This window comes from Equus przewalskii, chromosome 9 (genome assembly GCF_037783145.1).
Source record: "Equus przewalskii isolate Varuska chromosome 9, EquPr2, whole genome shotgun sequence".
Classification (NCBI taxonomy): domain Eukaryota; kingdom Metazoa; phylum Chordata; class Mammalia; order Perissodactyla; family Equidae; genus Equus; species Equus przewalskii.
This window is the reverse complement of record NC_091839.1, coordinates 24,490,610-24,504,241: the sequence shown is the minus strand read 5'-3', so window position 1 is coordinate 24,504,241 and position 13,632 is coordinate 24,490,610. Positions and strand designations below refer to the sequence as shown.

General features: G+C 41.0%; 1 protein-coding gene across 1 annotated transcript in view; it reads right to left on the bottom strand.

Annotated features, from left to right (window-relative positions):
• The window catches only part of NLRP5 (NLR family pyrin domain containing 5), a 31,547-nt gene extending 18,517 nt beyond the window's left edge, over nt 1-13,030 (bottom strand). Inside the window, 4 exon segments of the mRNA XM_070632438.1 lie at nt 2,518-4,117; nt 7,449-7,505; nt 10,028-10,102; nt 12,631-13,030. Coding sequence (XP_070488539.1) covers nt 2,518-4,117; nt 7,449-7,505; nt 10,028-10,102; nt 12,631-13,030 — 2,132 coding nt within the window.
• Nucleotides 13,031-13,632: the final 602 nt, after the last annotated feature.

Here is a 13,632-nt window from a genome sequence, read left to right as displayed (position 1 = left end):
ATTCTCACCCCTGGGGACATCGGATAAAATATGGACACATTTTTGATTGCCATGACTTGGGAGGGAATATGCTGCTGGCATCGATTGGAAAACAGCTAAATATCCTAATATGTACAGGACAGCTCCAACAACAAAAAATCATCCAGCCCATTGTCAATAGTACTGAGGCAGAGAAACAGTGCTATGTAAGGTGGTGAGAGGATAGAGTGAGCTATGTTCCTGCCTCAGGGCATTTTCACCTGCCACCCTGTCTTTCTAGAATGTTCTTTCCCCAAGTACCTGAAAGGTCTTTGTTTAAACATTCCGTTCTCTAAGAGGGCTTTGCTACTTTTCCCATCCAGAGCAACATCTTGGTCACTGACCATTCTTTTATTCTAGTTTTCCTTTAAGGCAGGTACCACCACCTCATGTAATCTTCTCGCTGGCTATCTCTGCCTGTGAGATACAACATTCTGTGAGAACAGGGACTTCCGGTTACTTCTAGAGCCGTGAATGCCTAAAATACTACCACATGGGCACCCAACCAACCTTTGTCAAGTGAAAGGATGCTTATAAAACACTTAGCATCATGCCTGGCACATGTTAGGTATGCAATACATGGAAGTAGTGGCCATCAGAATCCATGGTTACCAACTACACAAATTCTGGGTCCTAAAAGCAATTGGTCTGCTGTTCTTGGTTGTCATTTCACCTTTGAGTGTCCATTTCTACGTCTGTGCACAGAGAGCTGACCTATCGCACAGGGTTGCCTTGAAGATTAGAAGGAAGGGCATAGCAACGTTCGCGAAGATTGCATTGTGCGATAGCTGCGATTTTTATGATTATATATGAATATACCTAGCTCAGTGCTTATCCTGGCATATTGCACACATTTTCAGCCAGTCTACAGGAAAATTTCTCAGGTCATGGACTCCCCTGGCCGTGGAAAGGACGGAACAAGGTAACGGCAGTGTGCTTTATTTCCTTGTTGACACGTACTCTTCCTTAAGCAAAGCTTCAGGATTTAACTGTTTTGCTGCGACAGTATTCTTAACCAATATCTATATGTTAATTAAGAACAAGGCAGTTCCTAAGTGCTTCAGCTGTATAAATGAACTGCCTCCTAACAAGTAGTAGGAGGGTGGGTAGGTAGGTAGATACCATTACCTCCATTTTACAGATGAGGAAACTGAGGCACAGAGTGGTTAAGTAACCTGCCCAAGATCACACCCCCAGGAAGCAGCAGACCTGGGATTTAAATATTGGCAGATGGTTGGCGATGTTCACATTCTTGGCAGGTGTATCATTCTGGGTAACAGGAGGATAGATGTGCAGACAGACAGGTAAGGCACATTTTCTAGATGTGCCCATTCCATCCAGTAAGCACTAGTCGCAGGTGGCTATTTAAATGCAAATGAGTTAAATGGAATAAAATTAAAGATTCAATTCCTCAGTCTCCCTTGCCACATTTCAGCAGCGCAATAGGCACATGTGGCCAGTGGATGCCATATTGGACAAGGTGCTATGGAACATTTTCATCACTGCAGAAAATTCTACTGGATGGCACTGCACTGGACTCTTCTCTAGACAAGTAGTGCACAGACCTGAATGATCACATTGATAAGAACAAACAAACTACATCTCCACAGGTTCCAAACCCAGAGCCTTTCCTTTAAAAGTCTTGGGTGGGGCCCAGTATTTTGAAATAGCTTATTCAGCTATCGACATTAGCCAGATTCAAGTCCTACCATTTTAGCTAGCTGGACAACATCTGGGTGATTCATCCTTAAAGAATTATCTGGGACCCTGATGTTTTTGAAAATCATATCAAATTCCAGCAATAAGGATATGTAGCCTCTGTAGCCAGATCTGCACCTCGGTGTTCATTGCAGCATTAGTCACAATAGCCAAGATATGGAAACAGCCTAAGTGTCCATCAATGGATGAATGGATAAATAAAATGTGGCGTGTGTGTGTGTGTGTGTATATATATATATATACACACACACAATGGAATATTATTCAGTCTCAAAAAAGAAGGAACTCCTGCCATTTACAATAATATGGATGAACCCAGAGGACATTACGCATAGTGAAATAAGCCAGTAACAGAAAGACATGCATGATCTCATGTATAGAATCTAAAATAGTCAGACTCATAGAAGCAGAGTGTACAATAGTGGTTGTTAGTGGCTGGGGGAGGGGAAACGAGGAGATCTTGGCCAAAGGGTACAAAGTTTCAGTTATACAAGATGGAGAGCTAATGTACAGCCATGTGACTGTATTTAACCACACTGTATTGTATACTTGAAATTTGCTGGGAGGATAGGTCTTAAGTGTTCACACCATACACACAAAAAAGAAACTAGTCACTATGTGAGGTGATGGATATGCTAATTAGGTTGATTGTGGCGATTATTTTATGTGTATCAAAACACCAAGTCATACATCTCAAATATACACAAGTTTTATTTGTCAATTATACCTGCATAAAGATGGAAAGCAGAAAGAATAAAGTTGCAGACGTGCAGTACTCACCCTTTGGGAATCATGGGCCATGCCTCGGTGAGCTCATCCCTTGAGAGGATCTCTCTGACATCCATCCGAATTTTCCGCAAATACCGGCAATGCGGGAGACAGAAAGAAGACACTATTAAGTCCATTCGCCGGTTCATTGGAAGCCGCACTTCTTGGAAGCTGTTCAATGCTAAGCGAATAAACTCCTCATCTTGAGTCTCAAAAAGACAGTAGAAGGCATCCAGGAAGTCTAGAGGGGCAGTGCTGTTGGCCTGTTGACCTAACAGAGAGATCCAGTGCAGGAGCTTCTGCTTTACCACCACGGGAACAGGACATCCAAGCAGGGCTTCCAGAGTCTTTATCACCTCTTTGCTCATGAGGCCAAATAAGAATCGTTTCATCTGGAGCAAGTGGACACTGATGCCAAACTGTTTGAGCTCCGTCAAACTCCCTATATTCTCAATGAACAGAGGGTAGAGATCTCCCTCTCTTTCTAATCCTACTAGAACGTAGTACAAGGCAGCACAAAACTCTTGGAGGCTGAGGTGAAGGAAGGAGTAACACCTTTCACAGTGGCTGTCTTGGAGAAGGATGTTCATGTGAAACAGAGCAGAGAGCTCAGACTTCCTTAGCCCATGAACGCCCAGGTCATCGCCGTAGAACACAGACTTCATATTCCACATTCCCTCCACAGCCAGCCGGCACACGCCCTTCAAGACAACTCTTTCTTCCTGACTGAGAGCGCGCGGGAATGCATCTTGTGGAGTGAGCTGATGGAACACAAAGGTGGCATACAAGCCCGTGAGAGTTTGACAAGTAGGAGGAGGGCTCTTTCCTGACATTTCTTGCAGCTTAAGAGCCTCACAGATGAGCGAGCACACAACGGAGACCTGGCACTTGTCAAACAGCAGATGGTTGTCCACCACTGATTGCAAGACTTGCATCTTTTGATGATCATTCTTAATGTGCTGGAGGAGCAACTGAATCCTTTTTTCAACTGAGATCCCCTCAAGTAACAGGTAACGTGGAGACATGACAATGGATTTGAGCTTTTCTATGCCCGCGTCTCTGACGGTGATTATCAGGGAGGACTCGGGGAGCAGGACTTTCTTCAGCAGACTATACATCAGGATGGACATGGGTTGTTTTTCTGCCCAGTCTTCACAGAGATTTATGTCACCATCTTTAAAGACGAAGTCCAGGTCATCAAAACCATCAACAACAAACAAGAGCCTTTCTGGTTGGGACATGATCTCCATCACTGGAACTGGTGAGTCTGGCCACTCCCTGGAAATTAACTCTGCGAGAGTGCTCTCTCTTATCTGTTGTATTTCTCTAGCACAGAGGAAGAAGGCATAGGAGAACAAGTCCTGGTAGACTTCACCTTGTGCCCAGGACAGCAGGATCCTTCTGGCCAGAGTGGACTTCCCGATTCCTGGTTCTCCGTGCAGAACCACAGTGTGAGGCTGGAAACCATTTTGGTCTGGTTTAAAAGCACCAAGCAATGTTTGCATTTCTGGGTGCTCAGAGGTAAAGTTTTTGAAACCATAGCATGCATCCAACTTCATGGCAAATTTTGTCATCACGTAACTCTTGTAGTACCATTTGTCATCTTCATCGCCTAAGTCAGTCAGGAGAGGGGAGAAGAAAAACAGGAGACAAAGTTTGAAGAAAGCCTGGATTTTAATTAAAAAAACAACACACCACCAAAACAAAAACCCTGGACCTAGACTCAGTGGATCTTAAGTCAGAAAGTCTATGTACATGAGTCTGTTGTTTCTTCCTAGTAATATACTGATAATGAGCTCCATCCCTCATTCCAAATCACTTCCTCAAAGCTTAGGAACTTTCCACTAAATAGCTCTATTTGTCCTTAAACCTGATATCTCTTTTCAGCACTTAAGATTTGACACATTGCATTTTCGTTTGCTTATTGTCTGCCTCCCCCTGTTAGACACTATGCAATGACTTTCTTTTTCACTGTGTGTCCTCAGTATTTAGCTCCCGGCTCCTGGCACTCTGTGGACAATCAAATATTTGTTAAACGAATAATCTACACCAAATGCTCATACGTGGTCTCTGAAAGACAAGCTTGGGGGAGCAAGGATGTGCGTGCCATGGCCCCCATGTTCTACACCTGTAGGATAGACGTGCACCTCCAGTTCCATCCAAGTAGTTCTGGGTTCTATGGAGAAACACCTGCATGTGATGGAGAATGCTGTTCCACAGAAAAAGGCAGGCACAGCCCTTGAAGTTAGACAGACTCTGCTTGGAATTCCAAGCTCTACTTTATAATGTCTCCGTGATTTGGAACAAGTTGCCCCATTCTCTGGGCCTCAGTTTCCCCACTTATGAGATGAAATTAACATCCTCTTAAAGGGTTGTAATAGATATTTAAGAAAGAAGGTGCATTCAACAGTTATTGGCACAGGGCCCGGCAGAAATGATCAGTGGCCACTGTTATCATTACAAACCATAATTCTTTTACATGATCCTGTTTTATTTTTATCCCAATATTTGTCGTAACTGCAATTTTTTTATGCATTTGATTGTCTAGCTCCTATCTCACAATGTAAGTTCCATGAGAAAGTGCCTTGTCATTTTACGTCCATACCTGCAGCCTCATCAACAGTCTCTGACATCCTATAGGCACTCAAGGATGTGAAAAGACCCCCCTCTACTCCTGGGTCCTTACAGTCTTTACATTTGCTGGTACTACCATTATCTTTAAACAGGACAAAACTCTCTCCGCATAAGTATATGAGATGATTATTAATTCTATGTAAAATCTTTGCACAAAAATTCTAATCTTAAACTTCATTATTCTGTATCAGGCAAAGACATTAAGAGACATGTATTAAAACCACAGGAAGCAGAAGCTGAGATCTGAACAACCTCTATTTGCTGAGCTCAGACTGATGCATTATCCTCAAGGGACAGACCGTGCTCCTGGGTTGTAGGTTATTACAGGGTCGGGAAACCCCAGGAAGTCAGTCTTCAGTTGAATCCTGGTCTTTCTGCTTCTTCCTTGGCCACCTCTTCTTCTTCCATGGATTTATTTAATTATTGTGTCTGAGCTTAAGAGTTCCAGTCTCCCTTTCTAGTGCTGACTTCTTCTGTAAAATTCCAGGCTCGTGTGTCTAACTCATCACCTTAAAGTGTCACAGGGACCTCAAATTCAATGCATCAAAAACTCATTTTGTGTTTGACCTCCAACCAAAAACTCCTCGTAAGTTTCCTATAAGTGATGACCAGAGAAAAAGCTTCTATATGAGAACTTACTTTCGAACAGATATTTGGCTCATTGTTTTATACATAAATCTAGTTTTAGCCTCATATAAACCCTCTCTGGTAGTTTGTTCATCTAGAAGATGGGGATATTAATACCTCCTTTATGAGATTGGCATAGGATGCTATGGCATAATCACAACATGTGGAGGACAGTGCCTGACCCATAGTAAGTATTCTACAGATGTGATCAATATTGGTATTTGTTACTACTTAGAGCTCAAATTTCAGAGCTTGAAATTTATTTATTTATTTTTTTGTGAGGAAGATTGGCCCTGAGCTAACATCTGTGCTAATCTTCCTCTATTTTATGTGGGATGCCACCACAGCATGGCTTGATGAGCAGTTCTAGGTCTGTACCTGGGATCTGAACCTGTGACCCTGGGCTGCCAAAGTGGAGCATGTAAACTTAACCACTACACCACTGGGCCAGCTCCAACAGAGTTTGAAATTTAAATCATCGACTCCCAGCCTCACCACCCATCACATTCTCTAAACAGAAAGGTGGGAGTCATTCCTGAAACTTTTTTTCCCCTGAAACCCTAAACACCAATTCTATTACATATCTCACAAGTCAAATCACTTCTTTCCATTACCACTTCCTTCTAAATAAGTGTTAACAGCAGCGTTAGTCGCAATGGCCAAAAAGTGGAAAGAACCCAAATGCCACTTGTCTGATGAATGGATAAAGAAAATGTGGTTTATTCATACAATGGGATATTATTCAGCAGTAAAAATTAATGGGGTATTGATATGTGCTACAACATGGATGAACATAGAAAACATTATGCTAAATGAAGTCAAAAAAGGCCATATATTGTATGATACTGTTAATGTTAAAGTTCAGACTAGACAAATTCATGGAAATATATAGTGGTTGCATAGGGTTTGGGGAAAGAAGAAATGTGGAGTTACTGCTAATGGGCTCGGGGCTTCTTTTTGGGAGAGAAAAGTGTTCTGGAATTAGTGGTGAAAGTTGCACAACCTTGTGAACATACTACAACCCACTGAATTGGACACTTTAAAAGGGTGGCCTTTTTGGTATATGAATTATATCTTGATAAAAAGCCTGAAGTACTATTTCCTCGGGAAGACAGCTGCCACTTCCTTGGCTGGTCAACTGCCATTTCACACAATCATAGCACCTGGGATCTCGTCTTCATTTTATATTTTGTTTGGTTTAATTAATGTATAACTCTGGACTGTAAATAGTATGAAGGCAAGAAATGTATGTATTTTTACCACTATTCCCGTTACAGTTCTTCAAATGGTAGTTACTCACTAAATAGAGGTTGATAGAAGGAATTGAGGGAAAAAAAAACACAACTATTTAAGTAATTTTGAATGAAATACACAACTACTCTTGACTCTATACTTAGCACCGATCAAACAAGCTTGTGCTTGATGCCAAAGTTCACTGGAATCACAGGTCTTTGGAATTTGTCTTCACAAAAACTGTAGATAAATGCAGTGAACCTATGTGACTCTATCCACGGTGCTGATTCCGTGAGCTCTTAGGGAATAGACTGATACACCAGGGACAAATGAGGATTCACAAAAGGAGAGTGGACTCCCCTGCTGTCTATACTTCATAGACTGCTTTTTCACCCAATTTCATTCAGGATGGCATAAAAACAAAAAATGAGTGAATCAGATTTATTTACCTTGTTCTTTTGTCTCTGCTGCGGTGGCACCATCTTGTTCCAAAACTTGTGAAATTTCTGCAAAAAAAGAGGAGGAAGAAGAATAAACTCCCACAAACTTATGTGAATTATCCAAATCAGAGATGGCACAGATTCACAAAATCCATGAGATAAGCTTTGCAATGCCAGATTTCATCTTCTGACCAGTTTGGAACATGGCAACCACTGGATTGGCTGGAGGGGCAGGGAGCACATAAAATGAGCACCAAATCCAAAATCAGAAGATATGAGATTCTGGTCTCACTTCCGCTCTTTGGAGACCTTTGGGCAAGTCATTAAAATGAGGAGTAAAACCTTGTGATTAAGACTCTGGAGTCAGACACAGGATTTAAATGTGAATTCTCTCATTTACTACTTATGAGGTCTTAGTCAACTCACTGGGCTTACATGCTTCCGTAGGTTCATCTATAAACCAAGGATAACAGTTCCTATGTTGTGGAGTTGTTCTGAAGATTAAATGAGGTGACTTGGTGGAGGATTAGCATAGCCTCTGACATACAGTAGCTACTGCTTATCGAGAATAACCATTTTGTGTACTTGTTAGGAAATAGTTTCCTAGTACAGCTAAGTACATAGTGTCTTAGGTGATGTGGGAGTGACCTCGCCATATTTAAAGAATAGTTATAAGGGTGGTGTTAGTCTTGTAAATTACAGAAAAAATTGTATTCTTTATCACAAATGTAAATGAAAAACCATTTAAGGATTTTTAAGCAGAGGAGTAAAGTTACCAGATGTAAATTTCTAAAAGATTATCTTGGTTGTTATTGTGTGGAAAATGGATTGCATGTAACCAGAATGGAAACACATTAGAGATTCAAATGAAATGACTTTCATATACAGGATATGGAAATAAATGGGTAGAAATGGGTAATACTTTAGAGATAGGTCTCATATGATTTCCTGATTCATTAGGTAGAGGGTAGAGAGAGGAAATAAGTAAATCAGACGACAAAATGACTAGTATTTTGGTGTGAATAACAACATGGATAGTGTGCGATTTATTGAGATGGAAAACAGTGGAGGCAAATATATGGAAAATGCTCCACCCAATAACAGCAGAATACACGTTCTTCTGACATGGAACTTTCTGCAAGACAGGCCATGTGTTAGCCCATAAGACAAGTTCCAAATTTAAAAGGGTTGAAATCATAAAACTTATGTTCTGTTACCACAATAGAGTGAAATCAGAAATCAGTAATGGAAGGAAATTTTGGAAATTCTCAAATATGTGGAAATTCAACAAGACAGTCATAAATAATCAAAAGACCAAAGAAGAAATCATAAAGGAAATTAGGAAATACTTTGAGATGTGTGAAAATGAAACACAACATACCAAAGCTATGGTATACAGCTAAGGCAGCGCTTAAAAAGAAATTTAGAGCTGTAAATGTCTATAATAATGTAGGGTTTTGGCATGCCATTTAGCCTCTGGGCCTCAGTTTTCTTTCTGGACAACTGGAATTACAGTTACAACCACACGGGATTCTTTTGGGAATTATGAGATAAAGCACTTGACAGTGCTTGACCCATGAGGTCTCAACAAGTGACAGTTCTTGTGTACAGTGGTACTTTGGAGGGATTTCCCAATGTGGCTGGTGATAAGATCCAGCTTCTGTCAATTTTGCTTTGGTCCTATTGCCAAGATTAGTCTGTTAGTGTCTCTATTTCATACCGCTGCTAAACCACCACTTAGTAATCTATGAAACCTGTAAGATACAATTTTATCACTAGAGAGATAATAATATATAGGACTCACCCTGTTAAGCCTAGATTTACATTAAACTTGGAACAATTTATAACCTCTGGGACTCTGAGATTCTGTGACTCACATCAATTCCTCAGACTTTAGCTTTGAAGGGTGATCTCCTATCCACAACCTGAACAAAGCTGCATCCAAACAAGGTTAGTCCAGACTCCTTCTAGGTGTTAAACTTTATGGTCAGTACTGACTGCTGGAGATCAGCAAGATACAGGTGGTAGAGTGGGTAATGCGGGGAATGCAGTCTATACCAGCCTGCACCTCTCCCTCTATGTTTTGGCTTCACCAATTTGATCTTATTTGTTCGTCTGTCTTCCTCCTCCTTCATTGAAATATAAGCTTTCGAAAGCAGGGGATTCACAGGTACTTTCCACGGATGTATCGCAAGGAAACAGAGCAGTGCCTGGCATGTAGTCAGTACTCAAATATTTGGGGAATTGTATTGAGTCTGGTTTCATGCTCCCTGGGTCTCTCCACTAAAGCTTCTGCAATAGATAATTAGGTGAGGCTTGTCCCAGTAGTGTCGTGAAGTTGCCCAAAGTGAGATGGGAAGCCCAATGAGTTGTAAGAAATCCTTGAGATCACAGAACTCTCTTGGACGTAGAATAAGAAAGACCATGATTTCCAGATCCTCAGAACATATCCAGTCAGCTAATGATAGGATGCTAGACTATAAAGAACACTGGGCTATCAGAAGTCAGTGTTCTAGTCCTAGATGTCCAACTAACTAGTCACCATGTAGCTTTAGGCACGTCCATTTTTCCACCATGCCCACACTGACCTGGTACTTCTTCCATGCTTGGTTCTTGGTCAGTCTTTGGTGTTGAAGCTTTTGGTATTTCAGCCAGTGAATATTCTGCAACAGAGAGTAGATGAGACAACAGTCTCAATAAGTCATAGCAATTACCCAAACCAGGGATGAGAGCATCCCCTACCCAAACTACTGAGGGGAACCAAGATGAGCCCAGGATCTCACAGTTTATTCCATGACCAGCTTGTAGAGGAGACAATGGAGTCAGATCCTCAAGTGCCACCATTACATCTAAGCAGCAGAGATTTATATAGTAAGAGTGCTCCAATTTTGAACTTGTAAATTTCAGTCCCAGTTTTGCTGTATGGCCTCGAGTAAGTCATATAATGAGGCAGTATATTAGAAATATTAAGAGTTTATCTTCAAGAGTCATCCTAAGTGCCTCTCTTAAACTTCAGACTAGTTAGTTAACTACTCACTAGATGTCTGTGAGATATTCAAATAGAGATATCATAAACTCATGAAATCTAACATCGACTACTCTTCCCTTGCTCTTCCCTTGGTCTACTTGCTGGAAAACATCTCTTCCAGTGTTTTCTGGGATGAGAAAGTGGGTGGATGGGGTTCCACTCATGTCAGAAACTTGAGTATCATACTTGACATCATATTCTCTTTCTGCATTTAGTCCTCAAAAACTATCGTGTCTGCTTCCAAAACATCTTACAATTCCATTTCTACTCTTTTCTCTAACTGCCATCATCACCCCAGTCCAGTTCACCTTTATTCGTCCCATGGTATACTAGAATGACCTCCCAGCTGGTCTCCCCGTAGCTATTCATGACTCTTTGTGGACCTCTCAACACTTCAGCAACAATGCTGAAATGTCTATTTGATTATTCTTACCTCCACCTCTTTTTTGTTTCTTTTTAAAGATTTTATTTTTCCTTTTTCTCCCCAAAGCCCTCCAGTACATAGTTGTGTATTTTAAGTTGTGGGTCCTTCTAGTTGTGGCACGTGGGATTCCACTTCAGCATGGCTTGATGAGCGGTGCCATGTCCATGCCCAGGATCTGAACTGGCGAAACCCTGGGCCGCCGAAGCGGAGAGCGTGAACTTAATTACTTGGCCATGGAGCTGGGCCCCCTCCACCTCTTTAAAACTATTTAATTGCTTATCCTTGCTATTAAAATTGTTTTCAAGATGCTGTGTTGTCTGATTTCTAGTCCATCTCTCCATCTTCATCTCCTGCCACACTTTCTGCCATTCTTCATGGTCTAGCCAAGTTCTTGGAAAGACTTCATAATCGTACTATCTTTTGCTCAGAATCTTCTTCTCTAACATGCCCAATTAACTTGGCTAACTCTTTTCCTTTGTTTTTTTCTCAGCCTAAACCTTACTTCTTCTAGGAAGTGATGCTAGTCTTCACTTCCCTGTAGTCTGGAACAGGAATCTCCCATATTTTTCTACACCATCCAGTTAAAAAATTGCCCCTTTATCCCTCTTCCCTACTGCACTGAAAGCTATAAATGACACATGGTGCATGATAATTTAAAGATATGCTAAATGAATGTTAAATAATGAGTCTAATCATCTTTGTCATGTATTAGCGTATGAACTTGGTCAAGTTGAATAACTTGGTGGAACTTCTATTTTAGCTTCTGCTGTGAGGAACCTATTTCATTGGGTGAGTTTGCAAATCAGTGACAGGGTACATGAGAGTTTAAATATGGTGCCTAAACTGGAGTACTGGTTCCGTAAATATTGGCTGTCATTTTAATTTTATAACCCTCATTTCCTGTGAATAATATCAACATGTTTTCCATACAGCATTTTTATTGAAGCTCAGAAGGGGTAGCTTCTCAAATTCCTTTACAGCTATAGCTGCTGAACTGCATCTAGGCATGTAGTACCTGTAGTCTTTAGGGCCAATCTGACTGCTCACACTTGGGCCTCTTTAAGTTTTCTGTCCACAGTTGAAGAAGAGAATTCCTCCTAATAAAGGAGAGCTAATTTTTTTCTACTACCTTTCTCCTAAATACCCTAAGATAATCACATCATTTGATCTCAGTACAGTACTATAATATGGACATCAACAGCCCGAGTAAGGTCAATTCTTAGAAAGGTTCCTTGAATCTCAGTCCCTCAGCCTGGGGCAAGAAATAAGGGTGACACTCATTGTACAACCACCACAGTATTCTCAATAAATGAAGATTTGTTAACCATTTTCCATATATTATCTCATCGAACCTTTGCAATAGCACATATAAGCATCATGCTTACTGTTCCAGGATGTGGACTCCAAGGGCCAGAGTAGGAGGGACTTGCCCAAAGTCACGCAAATAACAAGTGGAAGCTCCAGAGCTCAAGCTTGGCACTTTTGACTCTAAATTTTGTCTATTAACTTCAACCAAATTCTGTCCAGGTAGAGGGTCTGTCTACCCATTTCTCTCCTTCATTGTTTCACAGGCTACACTAATTTTCAGCCAATGAGTATGGCCAATAAGTTACTTCTCACAGTTCAGACTCACGCTGTAGAGCTGGCCCCAATGAGAAAAGCGTACCTTCCCCATTCCCATGGCAACTTGAGATCCCCTCCTTTCTCTCCTACACCAGATATGCCCAAATCTTACTCACTTTTCATCTCATCCCTTGCCTTCTCAGAGAGTGCTGACAGGTTCATCTTTTCAAAGATGTTAATGGATATCTTCCAGGCAAGAGATCCTCTATAATGCTCATGCAAGAGGGAGGCTAGATGTTCTATATTGGCGTTATTCACTTCAACCCACGGAAAGGAGCCTGCTTCCAGTTCTGAAGCTTTTTCATTTAGTAATTCTTTAAATGTCTGAAACTCTTCTTTGCTTAGCTGCTTGAAACACCATTGCAGTCCGTAGTTGGAAAGGGAGGGTACTTCGGCTTCTTCCATCTTAATGCAAGGCTGAGAGCTCAGGTTTTGATGGAGAAGTAGATTCTTTGGTTACTTGGAGCAAGTGGGACCTGTGGGAAGAGTGACAAGATTCAAAAGAGAATCCTGCATCAAATTCTCAAGTTCCTATAACTAACCGCTATCAACTCACTATATGGAAAAACATTCTTTATTTCTTTTTGAAAGATACTGAAGAGAAGCCCAATTCACAGGTAACAATTCTTCATAGACTTAAAATTACCTGGCATTCTGTCTATCTTGTTACTAGAACACAAACTCTGGGATATTTTGCTGCCTGTTTCCCTGGTTCCCGAAACAGCATCTGGCATAGAGTCAGATTCAAAACTCTTGTCCGTGAACGCTCTTGGCTAATATACTCTACTCAAGGAAACTGGCAGATAGGTTCCCACCACTTACTAAAACTCAATCACATGGTTTTTAGATCATATGATTCCTGTTGTGTCCTTAATGTAATATCGAGTTACACAAACACAGTAAAGAGATTTGGTGTAAAAATAAACTGACAAATATTTGAAAATCATATCTGATAAGGGACTTGCATCTAGAAAATACAAAAACTGTTATAACAAGACAAATCACCCTATTAAAAATGGGCAAAAGATCTGAATACACATTTCCCCAAAGAAGACATACAAATGGCTAATAAGCACGTGACAAGATTCTCGACATCATTCGTCATCAGAACAGCTTCT